The sequence below is a fragment of the Aplysia californica genome, unplaced genomic scaffold (assembly GCF_000002075.1).
Source record: "Aplysia californica isolate F4 #8 unplaced genomic scaffold, AplCal3.0 scaffold00429, whole genome shotgun sequence".
NCBI lineage: Eukaryota > Metazoa > Mollusca > Gastropoda > Aplysiida > Aplysiidae > Aplysia > Aplysia californica.
Genome location: NW_004797699.1, coordinates 383,203 through 407,292, shown reverse-complemented (window position 1 = coordinate 407,292; position 24,090 = coordinate 383,203). Strand labels below are relative to the sequence as shown.

General features: G+C 38.5%; 1 protein-coding gene across 1 annotated transcript in view; it reads right to left on the bottom strand.

The window, feature by feature from the left end:
* Window positions 1-24,090, bottom strand: part of LOC101853478 (anoctamin-4) — a gene marked incomplete in the record, with an annotated part of 62,245 nt that overhangs the window by 24,867 nt on the left and 13,288 nt on the right. The window contains 8 exon segments of the mRNA XM_013086033.2: window positions 725-828; window positions 2,243-2,298; window positions 4,338-4,453; window positions 6,776-6,924; window positions 12,942-12,959; window positions 15,206-15,250; window positions 17,825-17,920; window positions 19,202-19,357. Of these exon segments, the coding sequence (XP_012941487.1) occupies window positions 725-828; window positions 2,243-2,298; window positions 4,338-4,453; window positions 6,776-6,924; window positions 12,942-12,959; window positions 15,206-15,250; window positions 17,825-17,920; window positions 19,202-19,357 (740 nt within the window).

The following is a 24,090-nucleotide window of genomic DNA, read 5'->3' as shown; positions in this document are numbered from 1 at the left end:
GCACTTCAAACAGCTTTGTGAATTGTGATTGAATTTTCGATTTTCGGCTCACCACCTTTCATGCCCATTGAAGAACACATTTCTGTGTGGATTTTACTGAAAAACGTTGATTAAAGGCACAAAAAATGTAAATTTTCAGTTTTCACGGACTCTCAAGCTAAGGAAATAACTCATCTTTGGCGGCCATTTTCTCACTAATTTTACCTCTGAAACCAGGTGACCCCCACCTCCTTCAGTTGCAGATATCTTGACTTCTATTCAATATAGATGGATATTTTTTTCGCCAAAAGCAAGGCAAATGAACAGGCTTTAAGATAATACCATACTCCACGTGCCAAAAAATTGACAAGCGCCTGATTTCACCGTGTTGTGACACATATTTACATTTCAGCTAACAAGAAGCACAATGACTTAAAATAGGATTTGACTGGAACTCTGGCGAGAACACAATAATGATCATTTAGTACAGATTTTTAAAAACTAAGACAAGAGTTAGCAGATACAAAAAAAGCTGACAGGTCAAGACTGCTGCTTGACCAACAACATTACAACAACAACGTGACCACACAGTTCAAAGTGGACTTCTTTCATCAAGAAATAAGCAACTGTTCAAATGATTTCCCATCCAGAGACAGTCTACGAAAGTTTCGTATCAGAGTTTTCTCTTTTTCTTCACAACAAGAAGTCTTTTGTTTTACATCTGAAAAATCAAACAATCTTTCACCTGACGTGTCCGAGGGGCTGGAATTTGAGACAGTTCCGCCAGTGAGCCCAATGATCAAAGAGGATTTTTCTTGGATTCTCAGCAGAACCAGTTTTCCAGTGACCCTGTGAGAAAGACACAAGTGTATTTCTGAGACACATTGGAGCAAAAAAGTACTATGTATAGACATTACACACTCAAAAGAAAATAAAAAGAGCCAGAGATAAATAATAACAGGGCTTATAATTACCAAGCCCATCTTTTTAAAAGCCCAATCTGAACACAAATAACATGGCGGCCACATATGTGCAGATAAAGTTTCCTTTAACTCAGATTACCCATTTTCTACCCACTGAGCAGGCTCTACAAAGAGCAAACATGAGACAGAAGCTCCACTAATTGGGGATGGATTATGTCTTTGGACGTAACTTCATCAAAGCGGTCCATAACTCTGAACATATTTAATAAATATGAGAATGCAGAAAAAACAACTCTTTTTCATATACATGAATTTCAATTTGGACCTTCTGAGGAAGCTTCAATAACAAAATCATGGCCCGAAAAACCCAACACTATTTCACGTGCATAACTTTCAATTTGGAACTTTTGACAGTTTCAATATGAAAATCAAGGCTGAGTTTGTAACATTAACGTTGGATGCTCTGATTTATTATGCCGACTCCAGGCACTGAGTGGTGACCGTAGTCATGAATCCGTAAAAACTTTCAAAATCCAGTAATTTTGAATACTGGTTGAAGAAGAGGAAGGGGAGAAGGGAGCAGAGGAGTGGGAGGAGCTTATTAATATATTGTCTTTCCCACTAATACTAATACCCTTTTACCGGATGAACGCAAAAAAAAAGAAAGAATAAGAATAAGCCATTCCATCCAAAGGAGCCTGGAATCAAACACACCATTTTTATTAAAAATCTAGTCCCTCAGCACTCAACTATAATGCCCCTGATGACAATGAGCCTTACCACACAGAACAAAGAGCAGCTGGAGAATTATAATCAGTGACATACTATATGTAAGATGACATTCCTTGGGCAAATAATTATACTTAACGTCTTTTCACTGCACTCAAAAGCATACACCGATATCTCACTTGGGGTCATGCTGTATACTGCAGTGTGAATCATCCTGGTTCTAGACCTCATCAGAGGTGCTCTAAACCCTTGTGTTATTTGGGGAGTTTCAAAGGCTCTTCACCAACATGGCTCAGTCCTATCCGAAATGGGGCAATAAATTTGGAAATTTGATTTCTTGTAATTTTACAGATGTTTTGTGACCTCCTTGACACAATTTAGATCACAGGAGGTGGGTTGTTTCAACCCTGCCAATCCCAGTCAAGCCGGACTCAGAGGCATACAACATCCCAGCAGACAGACAAGAATGTGCAATTCTAATTTTAAAAACCCACCTTTCTGCATGCCATGGCAAAGCACCTAACTGCTACATCTCAGACGCCAGCATCCCCTCTCTCAGAGACACTACAGGTCTACATAGTAATATATAATGCTTAACTTCAGCTACTCACCTCGTGCAGTGGAAAGGCAGCTGTATAAATCTGGTCCTTGATCATTTTGTTGACGCCTGAGAAAAACATTTTTTAAAAACAGGCACATGAGAATTATCGATAATGACACAATCACACTCTGATGTTCTGTTGGTCTCTTTGTTTAGCTGTATGTCTTTCTGTAAAAGTATTTTTTGATCCCCAGTTCTTAAATATAAATTAACACTGTCCTTCAAGCAGGACGCCTTGAAGAATCAACCATGGCCCCATAGAGAGTGGAGACCCTGAAATTCGCATAGTTGGTCTAGCGAGATCGGAATAATCATCATTGCCTTTCTCAGTGTATACTAGAGTATAGGCCACCAACATCAGGAGATTAGTCTCTTATTAGAGCGCCTAGGAAGGATGGTCTGTAACTCACTTGGAGGTCCTTTTCTCATTTTGCTCCACCTATCTGGAACTCTCTCCCACAACACTTGAGGGTTACAAAGTCAACGACAAATTTAAAATTCATTTACAAACATGCTTTATAAAACGCCACCTCAATACTCCCTCTTATACATAGTATTTTTAAGTTCATAATGTGATGTGCATATCATCATCAACTAATGGTGCTGTGATAATATGAAGGTCTGCTTCTGTGTTGGCGTTAATCTAAAGAACACATGCATGTGCAAGCATCTTTACTCACATATATTTTGTGTTATAATGAAGGTATTGTTAAGCACCTAGTGCTGTATACTACAAGGGTGGGGGCTTGAGAAATTATCTGCAATATTATTTTTATTACTGTCATTTATTATTACCATTGATAAACACGATCAACCAATGCTATCCCTCCCCTGCATGTTAGGAACTTTCTTCTCGGCAGCAGTGGTTAAAGTTCACACCTTTCCCTACTAAGCAAAGTTCCCTTGGTGGCATGTCTCTTAAACATTTTGAAGATAAGCAGCAGTGAAATTTCACACAAACACTGCCTCGGCCATCTGCACCACTTGGAGCTCACATGGGGATGGGGGGGGGTGTGTGTAACAGCTACTCTCAAATTGCACCCATTCCCCCCTCCCTTGCCTGGTTTCCACCTCAGAAAGATTGCCAATATGTATATATATATATATTTATATATAACTATAAAACACCACCACACAGCAAAATGAGCTGGTCTATAAGCATGTTTGTTTGAGTTGTAAGATACTATTCACACTGTCAGACAATAGGATACCTCAGCCTATTTATACATTTTTTGTTGGTAGCTCTTCCAAGACACTATCCACAACACAAAGCTATGTGATCAGTGCAGGCAAGAAAAAGACAGAAAAAAAGAAAGGAATACTGATCCAGTCCAAGTGCCAAACTGGAAAAAAAAACCTCAAACAATTTCATTCCAGTACGTTCATAAATATCAGCCTGCAAACCATCCACCAACCAATTAGGAAGATGAATGTAATACTGGCATGTGAATATCCGCATCAACCCCATATGATGCACAATGTGTAGTCATCACAGAAGCTACCATTTTGGTACAATGTGATCAAATCCCCCAACATCAACCTTGATTTTCTAGGTCATGATATGAAACGTTTGATGAAAACAACCAATCAGAAGGTCATCATGCATAGCATGGAATACAATAGGCCACAATTTGACTTACAAGATTTGATGAAGCAAAGCAGACATGAATGTGAATAGTGCACAAAGGCCAGTGTAATCCCTCAAAGGTATCAAATAAGGATTTGACCAAATTTCCTTCAATATGCACTGGGCATGCATGAGGCACACAATCTGTTTCCACGTGGGAAAGACATTCTGTCAGGTGTCTCCATCTTTCTGTGGGATGTAGAATCCCTCACAACCCTGCTTGGCCCCGATAAGCAGGGGGTTTAAGCAGCCCATCTCCTTTTTAATGTGCACAGCGTCCAAAGTGGGTCAAACATTTCCAATAACTTAAATACACTGTGCAAAATATACACATTTTCCTGGGTCCCTGGACTGCCTCCAAAGAACATGAAGGCTATATCAGATCATTTTCTAAATGTGAAAGATGTGATCTACCCTACCGACCTTTCAGCAAAACCAAAGAAGACTGAGATCCCCATATCTTAGGCGCTAAACTCACCGTAAGCAAAGTTGTCAGTTGAGACAGAAAACGGCTTCCTTCTCAGGATGTAATCTACCACCCAACTTCTTGTCGCATGAGAGAACAGCTCGTCCTTGTTCTTTGGGATTTCAAACCTAAAAATGCAAGATTGTATGAAGCAGAAGTTAAATCTTTTTTACTTTATTACCAAATTGTAACTCGATAAGGTTATTCCATTACATGACAGTTTTACACAAGTAATTATAATTGAAAAAAAAAAGCACTTTACTTCTTGCACCTTTTTGAAGTGTATTTTTAGTTTGAGTTTGAGTAAAGAGAGGCACAGTGACATGATAACGTTCATTACTTTAGCAAAAAGAAAAAAAGCAAGATAGACAGAGAGAAACAACAGAGGGAAAGAACAGTACGAGCTAACACAAAGCTCACCAACAACCTCCAGCTTAGACAAGAATGAATGAGGAGAAAGAACTGCATTAAGAATACCACACTGGAGGAAAATAATCAGCTCCTCTTCTCAGCCAAACAAGTTCCATTATCACTCGCAACATAAAAACAAATAGTTTGTGTACTGGTTTTTCATTCAAGAATAGTAACGTATTATTCACATTTCAGTAAATAACTGCCCTCGGTAATAGTATGTATTGGTGGAAAGCTAGTAAAGAAAACAGCCAACTATCCTCAGCAACTTCACAAACAGCTGAAAAGCAAGCAGAATTCTCAAATCCCCATTGACTGACAAGGTCCACTTATTCCCCACATCCTCCATCTCTTTCCCCCACATCATAAGTGCAGCTTTGGCAGTTAAAACCAAAAGCAGAAGTTAATGAGTTGAAAAAAACAACAGAAAATTAAAATGTTGCCCCCCCCCCCTCAAACAAAAGTACAAGATAATATAAAATGAGATTAATCTTTATTGTACAGACACTGGCACATTCATATGGTGCTTCACCAAGTACACATTATATGCTCACAGTTACAAACAGACCCAGTCACACACATATGTGAGGCAGCGTGGTGAAATCAGGCGCTCATCAAAATAATGAAAATGAAGAAACTGGCATTTTTCAGCCAGTTTGGTAATTTTTATCAAATTTTTGTTTTTCGGCTTAACACCATTTTTGTCCAATTAAAAAACACATTTTTGGGTGGATTTTACTGAAAAACGTTGATTAAAGGCACAAAAAATGTAAGTTTTCAGTGTCCACGGACTAAAGCTAAAGAAATAACCAAACGTTGGCAGCCATTTTCTCTCTAATTCTACCTTTGAAACCAGGTGTCCCCACCTACTTCAATCTCAAATGTCTTGACCTCTATTCAAGATAGATGGGCATTTGTTTTGCTGATAGCAAGACAACTGAACAAGTTTTAAGACGATACCAATAAATCCACATGCCCAAAAATTGAAGAGCGAGTGATTTCACAACGCCATGACACATATGATGTAAATGCTTCCCGGGAAGCTGAGAAATGTTTCGGAGTGCTCTATGGTCTGCTGGGGTAATAATATAGTGTAAAGCGCATATAGCCTGCTGTTGAGCGGGGATATGCGCTATACAAATGCTATCTATTATTATTATTATTAAATGAACAAGTGTTCGCAATAGTAGTGTTTAAGCTAAATACATCAACCGTATTCTAATAGTAATCCGATGGTATTCTGATTGTACAGACTTTAAAGGTCAAAAGTACAAGATGATGAAGATGGCGGAAGCTTAAATGATGATGGTTAAAATTACCTTCTGCATCTATCTTTCACTGTTTACAAGCGAAAACATGGGTCTTTTACTTTTTCTTTTAATTTGAAGGAAAAGGATAGTCGGTTATCTAGAAAGATGCAAGCATTATTGAACAATCCTAATGCAAGCGTCTTTATGGTATAATTCATCAAAATAATGGAATCTAGCTGTTAAAATTTTGCAGGCGTTCCATATAGAATAACTCTATTCAGTTTTACTTTATCTTGAAGTCATGTGTTTCCGGCCCCTGTCGTAATATAGAAGATGACCACACTTCTCTGATTGAATGGCCAGTAACGAATAACCAGCTAAAAGGGTAAGACATCCAAAGTCATAAGTGTCTTTGATCTACTCAATAACAAAATAGCGGGGGGGGGGGGGGGGGGGGGGGGGGGTGTTGGAGCATTCATTGAACAGCCAATACATCTGTTAGAATTCATGACGTTGTGTGTACCAGCTGACCCCCAAACCTGAGGAAGGGGGAAGGGGAGTTTGAGTAGCATCTCCTGTTTGTAAGGAGTAGCCCATTCAGGTTGTCCCACATATTTCTGCAATATATTGCATGAGAAGAAAGGAAGTAGTAAGAAAGGTTTTGAAAATGGGTATTCCAATGCAAAGCGCATTGAGCTACTTTTTGGGGGGAAATGCGCTACATAAATGTTATATATTATTATTAAGTAGAGAAGTTTTCCAGAAAAGCTGTAACCGTTAACAACTCACAGATACTCCCGGTTGGCAGAGTACGGACAGGTGTACGAGCGGCGTAGTGGTGGCAGCATGGTCTCGTCATACTGGAAGGGCACCAGAATACGACGAAAAAGTCTGATCGTGTGCTCCCAGACCTTGGCTCCAAATGACGGCAGCGGGGTCTAGAGGGCCAAGGAAGGACAGAGAACGTGCATCAATCACTAATTCTCTTTATAAGCGATAATTTCACAGATGGCAAGGTGTGTTTTAAAAAATAATTTTGGGTCAACAGGTGTTTATAAATTTGGGGGGGAGGAATGAAACCTTAAAAGAGGAGATTTAGTAACTTTCCTGTCAAGGCAGAATACTTTTTTCTAGAGAAATTTTCAATTTTCAGCTGAATCAAAAGAACTTTTTTCAGTCTTCAGCTAAAACGCAAGTGTATTCTTCTTCGATAAAATCTATTTCCTCATTTTTTCAAAGCAGTTTCTTTAAAAACGGCGTTAATCAAATAATTCCTGGAGGTTCAATAAAATTGTGATGTTCTCAAATGCATCTCTCTACATAACGATGTGAGCACACTAAAGGTGAAAGTTCAAATTTCAATTTTTCAGGTCGTAAATGATGGCTCAAACTGTGTGTGCATGTATGTGTATGTGAGTGTGTTTAGCATGAGAACTGTTTCTCGTAACTCTCTAGAACAAAAGTACATTTTTTTAAAGACAAATGATGAGCCAGTGTATCTGGGATATACCCTAGAAGAAATAGAGGGAACACAACGATATAGTGACTAAAGCCAAGAAAGTTTTATAAGTGAAGTATGAGTCAATGTCACTTCTGAAAGACTAACATGGAAATGAAATGTCTCTGCACAAAAATAAGAAATCTGCAGTTCTAGTGTAACCCAATAATAAATTATGTTCCTATATTTCTTACCAAGATCTAAACGATAAGAGCTGACTTGACAAGGGATGATGTCTTTTAAAGCAAATTACTTTATAATTTTTGAGTGACAGCAAAACAATGGTTCCACCAGGCAAAATGACATTTCCAAATATAGTTGAGTAAAGGAACACAAGCAAAGCATTTTTTCTGCTCCGATTCGCTATCTTAAGCTTAAGTATTGTCACATATTTACATCTTAGAACAGAATATTTTTTTTTTAAAACCTCAACATGACCCTCAATCAATTACTATAAACACACCAAGTATTTATATTCAAATTCCTTTCAGACTTTAGAAGAATACATTTGAGAGTATTGCAAAATTCGGCTCTTAGTAATTTATCTTTATCTCCAGATGAAACATTTCAATAGCACAACCCAGATAACTTTTAATCAAGAGGTGAAAAGAAACCGAGAGCAAAAATGTAAGCATGAAGCAGCAAACACTTGTAACGTTACGACACTCCATTTAGTCATTCCCTCACTGTGGTGCAGAAACAAACACTTAAGTGTTACAAACTATTCTCTTTCCATGACTAAATTTTCTGAAGAGCAAAAATAAAACAACATTATCATCGGAACAGGGTGAAAATTCACAGGCAATTATTTTTACCATTCGCTTTTTTAAAACTATTGCAGTAACGTTCAGATTAAAATGGCAAAGCCAAACGTACAATTACTTTCTTGAAAACAAGGAAAGAAATAATAAAAACATCAAGTCTAGGAAGGCAGTTCTGTAAACCAGAGACAAATTAAAGTGGCATGACTATGTTTTAAAGGAAGCTTGTGCACATCTAATGAAAACACTGTCTGGCCTTTAAAGTGAGTGTAATATCACACACTTTAAAATAAAAATCTGTATTTATTTTAGCTATTACGAAGATTGAGCAGTGGGTCAGAATCCAACCAAATGTTATCATACAGACTAATTGGGGGGGAAGGGGGTGTCCTTCAAAGCAAATAACTGACACTCTGATATTGCCATACACAGGTAAAAATAAGCATAAACAATAAAACAGAAATAAGTGAGAGAGAGAGATGAGTGGGTTTTATGAGTCAAACTGTCCGACTGTTCACTCTCCACAACTTCAGTTCTTTTATGGCAATTTTACTCTAAAGAGTATTAGCATCCATATGAGTCTGCATTCAGTGCTTTAAGTTATTTTACAATGAAAGGGATTGTCTTTTTTTAGTACCTTCCATGTCTCCATTTATTTTATAATTAGAGGGAATTTCTAATAAGTTCCAAGTCTCAAGTTATTTTACAATCAAAGGGATTTTTCAACGAGTTCTATGCTTGAATTTAGTTTACATGTAGAGGAACCTTTCAATGTCTCCCATATAATATTATGTATATTTCCAAATTTTATCATGTAATAATATGTGCACAGAAATTCACTGACGTATTTTATGTCAGCCATAATGTATACCACTCACAAAAAGAGCTTCAAGCCCTACTTGGACAGAGTACAAGACAGAAAATGAACGACAGAAAAAAGATTACTTCATATGAAAGCTGCAACACCTTAAAAGTGCTGGCAATAACATAAGAAAGGGGAAATCACTGATTGGCTGCCCACTGTTCAATTACAAGGTTGAACATCTCTTCCAGAGAATCAAAAGCAAATAAAGCATGAGATTAGCACAGAAATCTGCACTTATCTCCCTACTCATAGCAAAAAGGAAGAATCGTTATAAAAGAAAACTTATGTACTTTAGAGAAAAATATGCACATTCTGCAAATACTGTAATCTACCTATTCCTACTTTTTAAGAGGGCACTTTGCCAGTGGTGGGCTCACGTAAACTCTTTATCGACTCACTGTTGTGTCATCAAACTAAAGCTGATGAACAGAGCTACACATTCTCTCAAAATAACAACTTTGTTACAAAAAACTAGGTACATACTTTTAACAGCAATAGATCTATAACATTCTTCAAATTAAAGGCCTCTCATTCGTGACTAGGGAGAAGACAAATAGGAGAAAAAAAAATCTATTACTTACAAAAGCAATCAAGACTTGTAATAGAATTGAAAAAAAACCAAGTATATATATCATATCTTTTATAAAAACACTTCATATTTTCACTACTTTTTCCTTATTCACCCCAGATTTGCTCAAAGTGGATTCAAAAGACGAGCAGTTTAACAGAAGATTAATCCTGTACACAGTTTCTGATAGACACTTAGAAAAGAAGACATTCATTGATTTGGCGATGCACATAGCACAGGAAGTTCTCTGTATCTTTAGAAACAGTACAGTACAACAAATCAAAAGTGCACAGAACATAGACAAAAAAGGCAAAATAAATTCTGGGATATATCATATGAATATAGTTACGACCTATGGTGCTACCAACACCGTCATGTCCTGCATCCACTTACTCATGAAGTCTGGGAAGTGTTTTGTGTGCAAGAAATGCAACATGCATAAAAACTCAGGCTATTCATTCTTCTCCTGCAATAAGCACAGGTCTCTTGCTTGAACTTAAAGCATAACAGTAATGAATTTTAACAAAGCGACATTTTATATTAGTTTGTGAATAATTGTCTTGTCTTACAGTTGATTTCTCTCAGTCCTGTTGTAAGTGACAGCACAGGCTTTAATGCCAGGTTTCCATTAAGTAAGAAGGGACAGGACCCCACGAAGCAGGTTGAGCCCAATGAAAACGCCTTGAAGAATACCTCCATTGAGGATATGAACCAGGGTAACTGGCACAATAGCCCAGCATGAAACCAAGTGGGCCAACGGCAAACCCTAGGACCCTGCATGTTAATCTAAGTTGTGCCACAATTAAAGATGAGGGAGATGAGGGGAGGAGTGCGGTGGCTGCGTGTCAGTGCTGGTGGCTACAAAAATCTTGCAAAATAGAACCAACCCAAACCTTAGGCATTCACATGCAATTCGCAGTTAACCTTGATCATAACCATTAACATTGTATTTATGGTGGCATCAGTGATCTATATTTAGTACTGTGCAATTAGTAGTATGAGAACTCTTGTAAAAAAACCGAACCCTTAAGATTACAATAATTTTTCGCTTTGCTTTTTTAAACCTTTTTTTTTTTACGGGGGTCTGGAAAAGTCTAATAGTGATCACTTAGCTATATAGTTATTCCGAAAAGAAAAATTTCAAAGATAATTCAAAATACACCAGCTTGACAAACTACATTGGGTCAAAAAAGTAATTTTATTTTGAAATTTGACTCTACATAAGTTTCAATATGAAAGAAATCCAGTGATATCTTTAAAAGGCAATAAATCACACAATGGTAGAAAGCAAAGAAAAAATAGCAGAAGGGTTTCAAGTCCCTTAGTCAAGATGCAGCGGGTGTGGGCGGGAAAATAAACGTGCAGCTAACAATAAGTACTGTACATATATCACAAGAAATGTTCAAAACGGAAAAGAGGACAAGCACAACATCCAGTCAACTTCTCACAAGTTTGTTTTTTTATCAAAAGATTATTATCAACACTTAAAGAAAAATATATAATCTAAAATTTGGAAGGTCTCTATTTTTGTAAATGGTATATACTATTTAGATTTCATAGCTCTGGAATAAACCGTTTCCTCAATACATGATAATAAGAATCAGAAAGAGGGGAAAAACACAAAAAAGGTGCGGTAAAGATGTAAAGATGCACACATACATACACACACACACACACACACAGGAAGGTTACAAATAGCACACTTTGAATTAATATATTTAGAGAGAATAATACTATTATACAGCTGGGTCAAAAGAAAAGTGCCTTGCTCTGGGTAAACTGCATTGACCGTGGCTAAATCATTGAGTACTTTTTAAACATACACTCTTGAACGTCAAACATGTAAATAGTGCACAGTGCCTCTGAGTTCACTGCTCGCCACATCATGTGCCAAAATACCTCCACCTCGAAAAATACTGGTTGAAATGGATCAAAAATCTGTTGCAGAATCATAAACTCACTTGAATTATGAAGAATTTGTTACATTTTTAGGTACAAACAAAAAGGAAACACATTCCATGCTTTGTTTGATGAGGACCAGATGAATAAAATCACACTTGTCATTATTCTCATAGAAATTTAAAATGTGCACCAAAAAAGAATCCGAGATCATCAAACGACAGAAAGCTCATTTTTCTTACAAAAGAAAGAACAACTGATGCAATAAAACCAGGATGTCCATTCAAAGTGAACATTAGAAAACAAACAAAAAATAGTATCACGCAGTATATTTATACAATGTGCAAGGGCACTTTGAAATTCGGCAGCTCAGCACTTTAGTGAGAAAAACAGCTGTAAAAGTGTCATCATGAGCCATCTGTGGGCTCTTACTATTTTCTCTTAGAAAACCAAATACTAGAACAAAAGGCTGAACTAAATATGTTCAAAAAGAGTGTCAACAAGTCTTTTTTTTTCCCAGGGACACCCTAACAATTGACTACTAGCTTCAATCTTTCCTGAGAAGTAAACAGTTCTGAGAGGCACTACTGTGATCAAAAGTTTTTGCAGTACAAAATGAAACAGTAAATGCTAAAAGAATATATAAAAAGAGTGGGAAAGGACAAAGAAGGTGAGTGAAGGAACCACCAATATATCTGTGAACAACCATATGTATTTCAGCTAATGACTATACAGCTAGCAATTTCTTAAAAAGTACTCTTATAAAAATCATCCACACAGGGAATTCGCTTTTTTGCTATAAATGTTTTCAGATTCAATGGCCCTGAGAAGCTAGCCAGAATCAGTGTGCAACAACTTATCTACTGCAACATCGCAATGCATTGCATAGTTCTTGTTGCCAGCAGGCTCCCAGACACAAAACATACTGACCACTTACAACAGCGACACAGCCACAACGTGCACATGGCAGTATAACACATTACATTACAGATATTAACACTAAAAAAGTTATCACTTTATTTGAATCAAAGGCAAATACCAGGACATAATACTCCCTATTCCATTCCAGGGAAAGGTAGAACAGACAGGCAGACAGACAACAACAACAACAGAGGGACAGTAAAAAAAAAAAGAAAAAAAGAACCCACCTACAAGGAGCTTCCTATGATAGAGGTTTTATAGTTTTTTAACAAATTTATTTTTGACATGCCCATCATGGACACACATAGCATTACAATAAAGCTGTTGCTAAAAGATTGCAAAATTGCACACAATAAATAAAAAGGGAACAACTACATCTGATACCTAGATTTCTCTTCGGCAACAAAGAAAATACTAAGGGTAAACGACATATACACTCTTACCATATCAATCGGTCCACCCTAAAAAGTCAGTAACACAAGAGAAAATTCAATATAAATGTGAAAAGTAGACAGCTGAAGTGAATAGCTTACTAGCTCTTACATGTTTTCCTCAAACTAAAAGAAAAAGCAACAGAACTTCTCTTTTCAACAAATATAAGAAAACTTGGTTTCTTTTCTTTATTCCGTTCCCAACAGTTGCAAGAAATAGCAGGGTCGAAGGCAAAGGCAGGGAAGGGGGACAAGAGATAGGGGCCGGGTGGAAGCACATGTGCTAGCCAAAAAAAATCTTGAAATTTCATTGAAAAATCCAAGCATGGTACACGTGAGCATTGACATAAGGTTTGGTAAATGAGTGAAGCAACCTGCCTTCTATACGTACCGCCCCGAAACCCTAAATCACACGAGTGAAAGTAAAAATAAATTAGCTGCATTGTAAATGGGACCATCAATACAAGAACCAAACTACCAAAAATAAAGAAGAAAAAAATAATATATCCGTATAACCAAATTAAAAAAAACAAACAAAAAAAACCCCCAATTACAAATAGTTACTTTTAAAATGGCAAACCAGGAAGTATGTGAATACTATCGTATCCTCCTACTTGATATCCAAACAAATGAAAAGAAAAATACAAAAAGCAGGACGACTAAAGGATATTAACTGAAACTGAAAACAGAAAAATGAAAAAAATAAGTATAGATAATCAATCTGAGACCAATGCAACAAATCTCCATACACAGAAACTATTTTAACTCCACAGTCAGAAAACAGGGCACAAATTTCACATGACATAAGCCATAAGAAATCCTTACAATGCTTGTGACTTCATCAACAGTTTGGTGACAGTCATTTCAGATGGTTTCTTTAACTTTTTTAATAGTTTTCCCATTTATAAAAATCTTCAGTAGTCCTACATGTGTTGGACATCGATGGAACTTCCCTAACCATAAGAAGCATTGTGTTCTTGATAAAAGCAACCAACATTTCAAATGTATCCGTAGCTGTTTTTTCCCCAAGTTGGAATCAAAACTTGATGAAGACGCCTCAGGCCTCAGGGAAAACACAACAGTTTTAATATCTATAAAACTTATTTCTTAAACACACAATCCTTTCATTTCCAAACCCACCAATCCATGAACTATCAATACAATTTCTCAACGTTTATAATTTGTGCATGAGTGTGTGTATTTGAGTGTGGCTTAGGTATATGTGTGTGTGTGTGTGTGTGTGTGTGTATTTGCATGTGTGTGTGTCTGTGTGTGTGTGTGTGTGTGTGTGTGTGTGAGTGTGTGTGTGTGTGTGTGTGTGTGTGTGTGTGTGTGTGTGTGTGTGTGTGTGTGTGTGCTTGTATACATGTGTGTGTGTGTGTGTGTGTGTGTGTTTGTGTGTGTGCGCGCGCGTGTGTGTATGCTTGTATATATATATGTGTGTGTGTGTGTGTGTTTGTTTGTGTGTGTGTGTGTGTGAGAGTGTGCATGTGTGCGTGTTACTGTGTGAGTAGTTGAGCATGAGTTGCATTTATTAGTGTACGTGTTTGTCTGTGTGTTTAAGTGCATCAACAAGATTCCGTGTGTGTGTGTGTGTGTGTGTGTGTGTGTGTGTGTGTGTGTGTGTGTGCGCGCGAGTATGCGCGTGCGTGCGTGGGTGTGTGTGAGGGTGTGTGTTTACATGCATGCACATGTGTGGAGGGGGACCGGTTGGGAGGTGGGGACACAGAGATGGAGAGAAGAGGACAGATAGAGAAAGAGCAAAACAAAAGACAGAGAACATAGGAAGAAAGCCCAGCAAAGCTCCGTAACATTCTTGCAGTTCTACAATGATGTGGAAAAAAGAAAAAGAAATAACGCTTTGAGCTTTCCTTTCCCTTTGATATAAGAATCAATTAAAAAGTATAGGAAAAAAAAAGTTTAAAGAGCTAGATTTTGCTTAACTAGACACCAAAAAAAAAGTCCAAAAAATAAAGTTAACCAGACTTAAAAAGTCTTTACAAATACAGGTGGCTAAAGTTTATAACAGTTTTAAAAAATAAAAACAAAATGAAGCAAACCACCAAAGCTTCATTCGCAACTGAAAATCAGCAATATACACATCTGTTACTAGAGAATATTTAAACTAAGTCAAGTCATTACTTTGGTGCACAGTAAGCGCAGAGACACAAGTACTTGAAAGCACAAGACAGCACAGTCAGCCTGGACAGTCAGAGAGAGAAAGCAGCGTGAGCTGTGGGTAAAAAAGAAAACTAACTAACAAAAAAGGTGCTAACCTCCCAGTCAGAGAAACGATCTTTAATGTGCTGTTCCGCAATTGACTGCAGCGTCACATCGTGTCAGCCAATCAAACCGCCGCCAGGCAAACAGGGATGAGCAGAGAGTGAATGAGAGGGCGGGGTAGCGTCAATCAGAAGCCAGTCACGAACGGCCAAGCCAAACACGCCAGCGAAGAATGAATCATGGGGCAAACATGATGGGAATGAGAGGAGCAAAATAAACACATGAATGGGTGAGAGGAGAGCATTTCAGCGCTCCTAGGGACAGGCCCGGGGTCAAAAAGGTTCCATCTGCATCACATAAAAGTACTTTTAAGTCTACGGATCAATATCTATACTTGTAATCATAAAACCTGTTGTGAATTTTATTCCCATTCTGATCTGAAGGGAAGGAGTTAATTGGGGTACTTGTCTTAGAGCACAACCAACCAAAAGTAGAAAAGAGGTTGTACCTAAGGAACGGTACTTTATTTTAATCTTCTCAGTTCAACCAGTACAAAATGGGTGCCTGAGCATTCGGCAGGGATGGGCATACGAGAGTTATAATAATGTCGGAGTGCATAACAGACTGCAATATTGCGTGCTTTCCTGGGGACTCAGAAGATGAACTGGAATGAACAGGTCCGCCAAGGAAGCTATCATGACGTCAAGCGAGTCTTTCGTCAGACAGGATGATTGATGGTGGATGTTTTAAGTCACCACTGACACAACATAAGTCATCAAATAGGCAGGCTACTCTGACACTGCCTGCCACACCCAAACCTAACTCAGGCGGAGACAGACACAACATCCCTGCAGAAAGACAAGAGATACTCACTACAATCACTTCCCCACACAGGAATCAAGAATCAAACTAGTGTCTTTTCGCAGGAAACAAGAGAAGAGTTTAACCATTACACCCCAAAGACATTTGTCAGTTACCATGGCCAGAAAACTTCAAGCTATCACTTAAACTTTCTATTTCTAAGCTGCAGAGAGAACCCCCTTGACTCCAGGCCCATACTGTGCAAATCCTGAAAACAAAAAACCATAAACATTCAGCAGCAGCAAACATAAAAAAGAAAAATAGGCTTCAATTGAAAAGTGCGAGTGGTAAAAGAGCAAGAACATGTACACTGAAGTCAGTGTATGGATAGAGAGTCATAAGACAGTTCAAACTCCAACTCAACTTGTTTTCAGGGTCAAACTAAACATAACACCATGCAAAAATAGAACAAAACTACTTCAAATAGAAAGGTTAATAGTCACCGTTCTTTGAGAGGAGGAAGCAATTCAAAAACACCATATCCACTGCTCCACTACATTATAAAGCAAAAAAATCAACAAAAAAATTCAAAGGGTTAGCTCAATTTCCCCAACCAATAACCAATATGTAACACTCCTTAAGGGGATAACGATTAACCCATAACCAGGTATCTATCACAAAAAGAAGCAACAAAGCTTGAAATGCCAAGGTAACTATGCAGGTCAGAATTAACTCTGTTGAGAATGACACAGATTCCTTATAGTCACCAAAAGTATTTTCAATTAAAATAAATTGTTCAAGTTTCAAGAAAGGACTTGTTTCAATGCATCACAAATATGACAAAAGTTGATGCATAGTTCCAAATCATCTGTTTTTTTATTCCGAAAACCAAGAAGAATTTGACTGGAAAGAATTGAATGCGTTCAACTGTGACTATCTTTCTACAAATATACAGCAAACGTTCAGCAGTTGAAGGAAACGGGCACTGACATTCGCAGGCTCTGTGACAAGCCCTTGGAACTGAATCTCAGACAAATTATTGTCCTTCCGTCTGTGTCAATTTAGATATACGACAATAAGATGAGTAGACCCCATGAGCAAAAACAGTCGTCTACCACCCACATTCTAACAACAGGGTTACTAGATCTTACTCGTACCAGAAGCCAAACCACCCACAGAATCTAATGCCAGACTAAGTCAAACTTACTACAAGCCATTTCATAAGCTACTGAGCCTTCTAACATCCTTAAAAACCATGCATTTACATTCCATTCAGACTATAAAGTGTTCTTTCTACAGTTCCTTCAAAGTCTATAAAGTCTCACAGATCCGGGTTTTATCCCAGTTTAAACAGGGCAAAGAAAATAAGTTTTACTAAATACCCTCCTGAAGACAAAGCCTACTAACCACCCATCAAACAAAAGAACAAACATATTTTCACTCATTAACAGAAAATACCTTCAAAATCTTCAACAAAAGACAAGACTTAGACAATAAACTACAACTGACTCACATCACCACAAAAAAACACTCAAGTACCCCAAAAAAAGGAGAAAACACAATGATAGAAACAAAGCAAAGAAGTGTAAACCATCTTTGGCGTACTGTCTATTTGCATTCTCATAAAGGCATTGAATAAAACACTGTACCTACTTTCCACCCAACACACGACGATGTAAAACGTCACACAACATCTTAACACACAGAGACTGTAATGCAAACTTTACTACGATATATCACAAGACAGGCTACACTCAGGAATGAAAACAGACTAAAAAGAACACTCAAAGGTATCTCTATTCATTAAAATTTTTCCACTTCACAACTAAAGGGAGCATAAGAGACACATAACAACAATCTGTTTGGCCTACCTCTTTCATAGGCATCCTCATCTTTAGAATGTCGGCATACCTCCTCAGGACCTCAAAAGGCGCATGTACTTTGACAAACTGAGTTTCCTTCCCACTCTGTAAAAAACAAAATTAAAGATGAACAAAAATTTCACAAAGTACACTGTATTGATTTCTCTATATTTCTTTATCCTTCCCTCTTTTTTTTTTAATTTTTTTTTTTTTTACTACAGTGCCCTATGAAATAGGCCCAAAAAATATACACATGCAAGGCAGAGTCAAGCATTGCCTCTAAATTACACATTAAAAAAAAACAACCCTCAACGCTACACAGGTTCTATAGCACTTGGTGGTGTTAAACCAAAGCCCCTATGCCTAAGCTTACATATACTTAAAGGTGAAACACGGGACAGGTAATTTAAAAATCACCGATATAACAGGTAAAACACTCACCTTTGGATTCATACTTTTGCTCCGATGAACATTGTGTTTCATTCATCTTGGTGAAATAACAGTTACATAGATGAATGTTCATTTGTACATACTTTTAAATACACTCATATTATCTTCTGTTGCTAATTTTTGTACTTTGCTTCCTGCTTCACACAATATTTCTATAGACGTACAAGTGGGTGAGGTTAATTGGTAAATGTCTGGATTTTTTTTTCAACACAACTTCAGTCCTTTAGGAGGCAAGCTGTTTTCCCTGCCAGTCACAGCCAATCCAGGCTGAGAGGATTACAATGTCCAAGCAGAATAGACCGATATACTCCATAAAAATCTCCCCACATGGGCAGTGAACTCATGTCTTCTGCATGTGATGCAGCAGCACTTAATGCCACATACCACAGACGTCATTTCATCTAAGCTCAATGCCCCTTCCAAAACCATACGGCTATATTTTTAAGGTGTGACGGCCGAATTCAACATCCTTTCTTCACCCATGGGATCAATCCAAGCAGACAGCAGAGAGCCTTGGAAACTCCCCCCCCCCTACAACCATTTCTTTAAAAATGTCCTGTCTGGGATTCGAACCAGGGCCATCCACACCATGACCCAACATGATATCAACTAAATCGACAGTGCGTCCATTGGGCGAGTGGGAGCCACCAACCATGAAGCAAAATGTCAGCAAGCTGTTCAAATATACTAGGCCCCAAAAGCAAACTCTTTAGAAGAGAGGAAAAAACTTTTCATTCTTTCAACAAATGCACCAACACTGTGTATTTTTCCCTTGTTTTTCTTAAACATTTACAATTTAAATTTCCACAAAATATTTCTTGGGCACATGCAACCAATACCAAAGAAAAAGAAACTGCTATTTTTAATTAATTTTTTTTCAAAATTCTGGGCTTAGTACATCAGAACAGCTGATGGACGAACACTTTATACACTGACCAGGTCATACTCCAGCTGCAAGCCCTCCTTCTGCAGGTTCTCCTCAAAGATCTTCCGAGCCTGGATGGCCTGTGCAGACTTCTTGGTGACCTCCGTGCTCCAAGAAAGGATAAAGTCAATGCGCCGCGTGCCGTCTTTGAAGAACAAGTTCCGTTTCTTTTGTAGAACATTCAAGATTCCAGGGGAGAGAGGTTTGGGGTAAAAAAAGGTGGTGGTGTTGGGTGGGAATAGATAAAAGAAAAAAAATGTTGTGAATCTACATCAGATTAAAAACATTTAGTTTTGAAAGTATTCCAAGCCTGCTTTTTTTATTGGAAAGACACAGCACCTACATTGTGCTTCCCATCTGCAAATATAGTTTAAGCAAAGAGAAGCATGCAACATAATGTCGTTTAGTGCAGAAAACAGTGAGATGGCCAGAAACAACTGGGCAAGAGAAGAAATAGACCTACCATTAGCACCCTCAAACTACTGACTAAGAACAACAAACTACTTATTTTGAGAAAATGTTACTAGCCTACCCCCTTTTTCAGCCCTGTTCCGATACTGGAGAGGTGATATCTCCTTTGAGTCATCCAACTGTGACCAAACTGAGCACATATCAGACTGTGATATTATAACTGTAGATGTATTGCACTCCAAGCAACATATTTAGATCATTTAGGAGGCAGGATGCTTCAACCTTGCCTATCAGGGCCAAACCCGGCTGAGAGAGATACAACTTCCCAGCAGACAGGCAAAGATACTGGATTTAAAATTTATTTTAAAAACTCCTTGTGTGGGAATCAAACTCACGTCTTTTGCCTGCTATGGCACAGTGCTAACCTCTGCAGCAAAGACAACGGTTTCTATATCAGATGTTATATGAAGACTAATCCTTTGGAGGACTTCAGGGATCAAACCCAGGACATTTACACTGTGGGGAAAAGTGTTCACTCCCGCACCATGCCAAAGCCCAACGCATGATAAACTATGGACAAATACGAATAAAATTATACAAAAATATTCTTCAGAACATAAATTCTTCCTTTTTTTTAAAAAAAGGACTTGGACAAGGCTGTATCCTCTAACCCCATCTTTTCAACATTTATGGAGATCAGATCATAAGAGAATCAAAGATTACATGGGGTGTCCAAAATGGAGGCGGGGGCATCGCTAATCTACGGTAAGCCGACAACACAACCGTTGGCCTACTGGCGGTGACAACATCGTGAGCATGAGAAGAAGGATCTTACGTAGAGTCGATGCTGCAGGCAATAACGAAGGGATGAAATTGTACGCTAAAAATACTGAAGTCATGCACTTTACAGTAATACGAAGTCAAAGCCATTAACTGATAAGAAAAAAGGAGTAGAGCTGGAAAATAATATAACAGACTTCAAATACTTAGGTCCAATGGAAACAGTGGACGGAGCATGCAATAAGTCTGTACGAAAAGGCATAGCAAAACAATAGATGGTAAAACTAAACAACCTATGGAACTGGAAATACGGCGGAGTACCCAGAGTACATAAAGTTAGAATTTCGGAAAGTCTGACATGGCCAACAGTTCCGTGTATGGGACTGAGGCATGAACAATACGGAAGACAATAACAGAATCCAAGCAGCATGAAAATGGTCTTACAGTAGAAGGATTCAATTCAAATGGACACGTTAAAAGAACACATGAAAGTGTCCCGAAAGAACTTGAAAAAAGCGAAGTATGCTTTCTAAGATCAGCAAAAGAAGCTCCAAGTATTTGTTTTTGTTTTAGTAATCATTTTACAGCACTTGCAACACAATTAGGTCATATAAGTGCCGAAGATTAGAGGTGGCACATGGGAGTAACAAACACAAAAGAACAAGGAGGATAGATAAGTGCGACAGATGTTTGATAGGCAAGAAGGAGCAAACCACACCAGAGCACCCACCAAAAATAGACCCGTTTTTCATAGGCCTAACCCTTCACGATTTTGTAATTGTAGCCCTTAAGATTTCCTTTTCCAGAGACATTCATAGCTCCCGCAAATTTCAATAAACTAGAGAATAATGCGGTCTCTTGTCCGTGACGTTATGGTTTACTCTTAGTAGATAAAGGCGACGGGTGACACGCGGAACGCTTGACCTGAGCTCAGGGCAAGTTGAGAATAATATGCGCGTACACACAACATCGGCCTGCGACGGCCTCGCCAAATTTTCAGGCGGTGACAGAATTCAAGCGGGCGGTGTTCAGGCCAGGCACAGGTACAGGCAGAGAGTTAGAACCCTCACAGGCACAGGACAACTCTTTGACCTGGATCCGGGCTGTGCAAACGGTGCTCGGCGAGAACGGGGCACGTGCAGGTCGTGTACAGGTCATGTACAGACCGGGTCCATGTCATATACATTGTACATGTATTCAGGTGTGCCTCAAGGCAAGCCTGTGTAGAAAGTGGCCCGCTTTGTACCCCCTTAACCGAGGATACCGAAACAAAAGATTTATTTTTGGATCCCTTGTCCTAAACGGTCCGAACGTGACCGGCAAAAACGTAAGAAATAACGAGACGATATTATGGAAAGAAAACCTTGCTGTAAAAAGATGTATATCAATACTATAATGATCATTTCGGGGAAGGGGAAAACAAGACACACAGACAGAAACCTCAAAAAGGGGGAGAAAGAAGCAGAGTCTGCAAGAGTGACTCCAACCACCCGCGGGGAGAGGGAGGGGGAGGGGGGGGGTGGCAAGATAACTTACTTTTAAGAACATGTCGTTTAAAAAAGTAATGAAAAAGAACTTTAATCAACTAATTTAGTATTATTAAAATTTGATAATGATAATTATCAATATATGTGAACCTAATAAATAGAGAAATGCGTTTATTTCTCGGGATCAAAAAAGCAAAACGCGATAAAATAACGTTTATGAAAATCTGGTGTAAGGAAATGGGAAAGTACAAAGGCATTTAAAGCGAAGGATTGAAGCTTGGGCAAGAGGGATAAAGCTCAGTATTCTCTCACTGTCCACAAATTATAAGAGAAAAACTCACGAGATTTTAAAAAATGATGAAAGAAAGAATGAAAGAAATAATTAAAGAAAGAAAGAAAGCACAAAAGAAAGAAAGCACGAAAGTGCAAGAAAGCACGAAAGAAAGCACATAAGAAAGAAAGAAAGAAAGAAAGAAAGAAAGAAAGAAAGAAAGAAAGAAAGAAAGAAAAAGAAAGAAAGAGAAAGAAAGAAAGAAAACTTACACAATTTAATTGGTAACCATAATACTTACGAGTACCGCATTCAGCTTGCACTAACAAGCATAATATTATGTTCAAATAGCAACCAGAACCAGATGTTTCACAAAAGATTATTCACACACGCATATATTCATAACGCAAAAGCAGTCACACACTCTCGAAGAAAGGGTTGCCATTATGTTATACACAACAATATTATGTTCACTATATCTGCACGAAATCTGCGGAGCATACACGACATCGGTTTTTTTAGTTTTGGTTAGTTTTACGGAACTTGCAACACAATAAGGTCAATAATAAGTGTCGACGATTAAAGTTTGTTTTAGTAAGAGTTTTACGGCACTTGCAACACAATAAGGTCATATAAGTGCCGAAGAATAGATGTGTTACAAGAGAGTAACATAGTACACAAAAAAGGAGGAAGAGAGATAAGGACGATAGATGTTTGATAGGAAAGAAGGAGCAAATCAAACCAGAGCACCCACCAACCACCTGCTGACATTGGTTTGACCATAAACAGACAAAACCCCACTTCCATCCTTCCTTCTTATAAAATTAACATTATGATGCGAAATGAAAACTATAGCCTTTCTTGCATGACGTCACAGCGACCCAAAATGAGGCCTCACGATGAGTGGAGACCCCGAATGTGCGTAGTAGATCAAATAAGTTCCGAATGGGGGACGCCCAGTCGCTACCTTAGAATTACAGTTCTGCCTGGCATTTTTGGCTATTTTGAGTTACTATAACCAAGAGGTTAGAAACCAAAATAATGTTCTATCTGCTCTATCAAAACCGTAAGGTTATTCGGAGCCGTTATCAAGATACTCACGGAATTGCTTTCGAAAAAGCTTGACATCATGTGAAACGCAAAATCTTTTACGTCAAATTCTGAACTAGGCACTGGGCAGATACAATCTAGTATCCTGTGAACGTTATACGACTCCATTGAAACCATCTAACCCATTTAAGAAGCGGGCTGCCAGAGAAGGTCAACCGTTTTGATTTTTTTTTTGAGTCAACAGAAGTACATCGACACCACAATGGTCACTTAGTGCTGGGGGAAAAAGTAAGACACAGAAACAACAGAGGGAAAGTGAAGAAGTATGACCTATCAGTGGCGCCCTGCAGCCACCCGCAACCCGTTCTGAAGGGGACACAACATCCCAGCAGAAAGACGGAAACGCAAGATAAAATAACGCCCTAAGCAGGAATCAAGCTCACGTCTCCTTGATTTTAGTCACTTCTACGGCACTTGCAACTCACTTATTGGGTCAAGTATATGCCGAAGATTAGAGGCGTTACAAGAGAGCGACATATGGACCCTGACATGCCTAGAAAAGAAGGGCAAATAAGGGTGATAAACGTTTGATAGGAAGGTCGGAACAAACCATACCAGAGCACCCACCAACCACCCACAAACGTCTCCCGTGTGCAGGGACGTGGAGCCTAACCATTACACTGGAGACGCCGGTCATAGGGATGAGTATAAGAACCCAAGGCAAGATAGAGCAAAACGTGGAGCCTAACCATTACACTGGAGACGCCGGTCATAGGGTTGAGTATAAGAACCCAAGGCAAGATAGAGCAAAACGTGGAGCCTAACCATTACACTGGAGACGCCGGTCATAGGGTTGAGTATAAGAACCCAAGGCAAGATAGAGCAAAACGTGGAGCCTAAC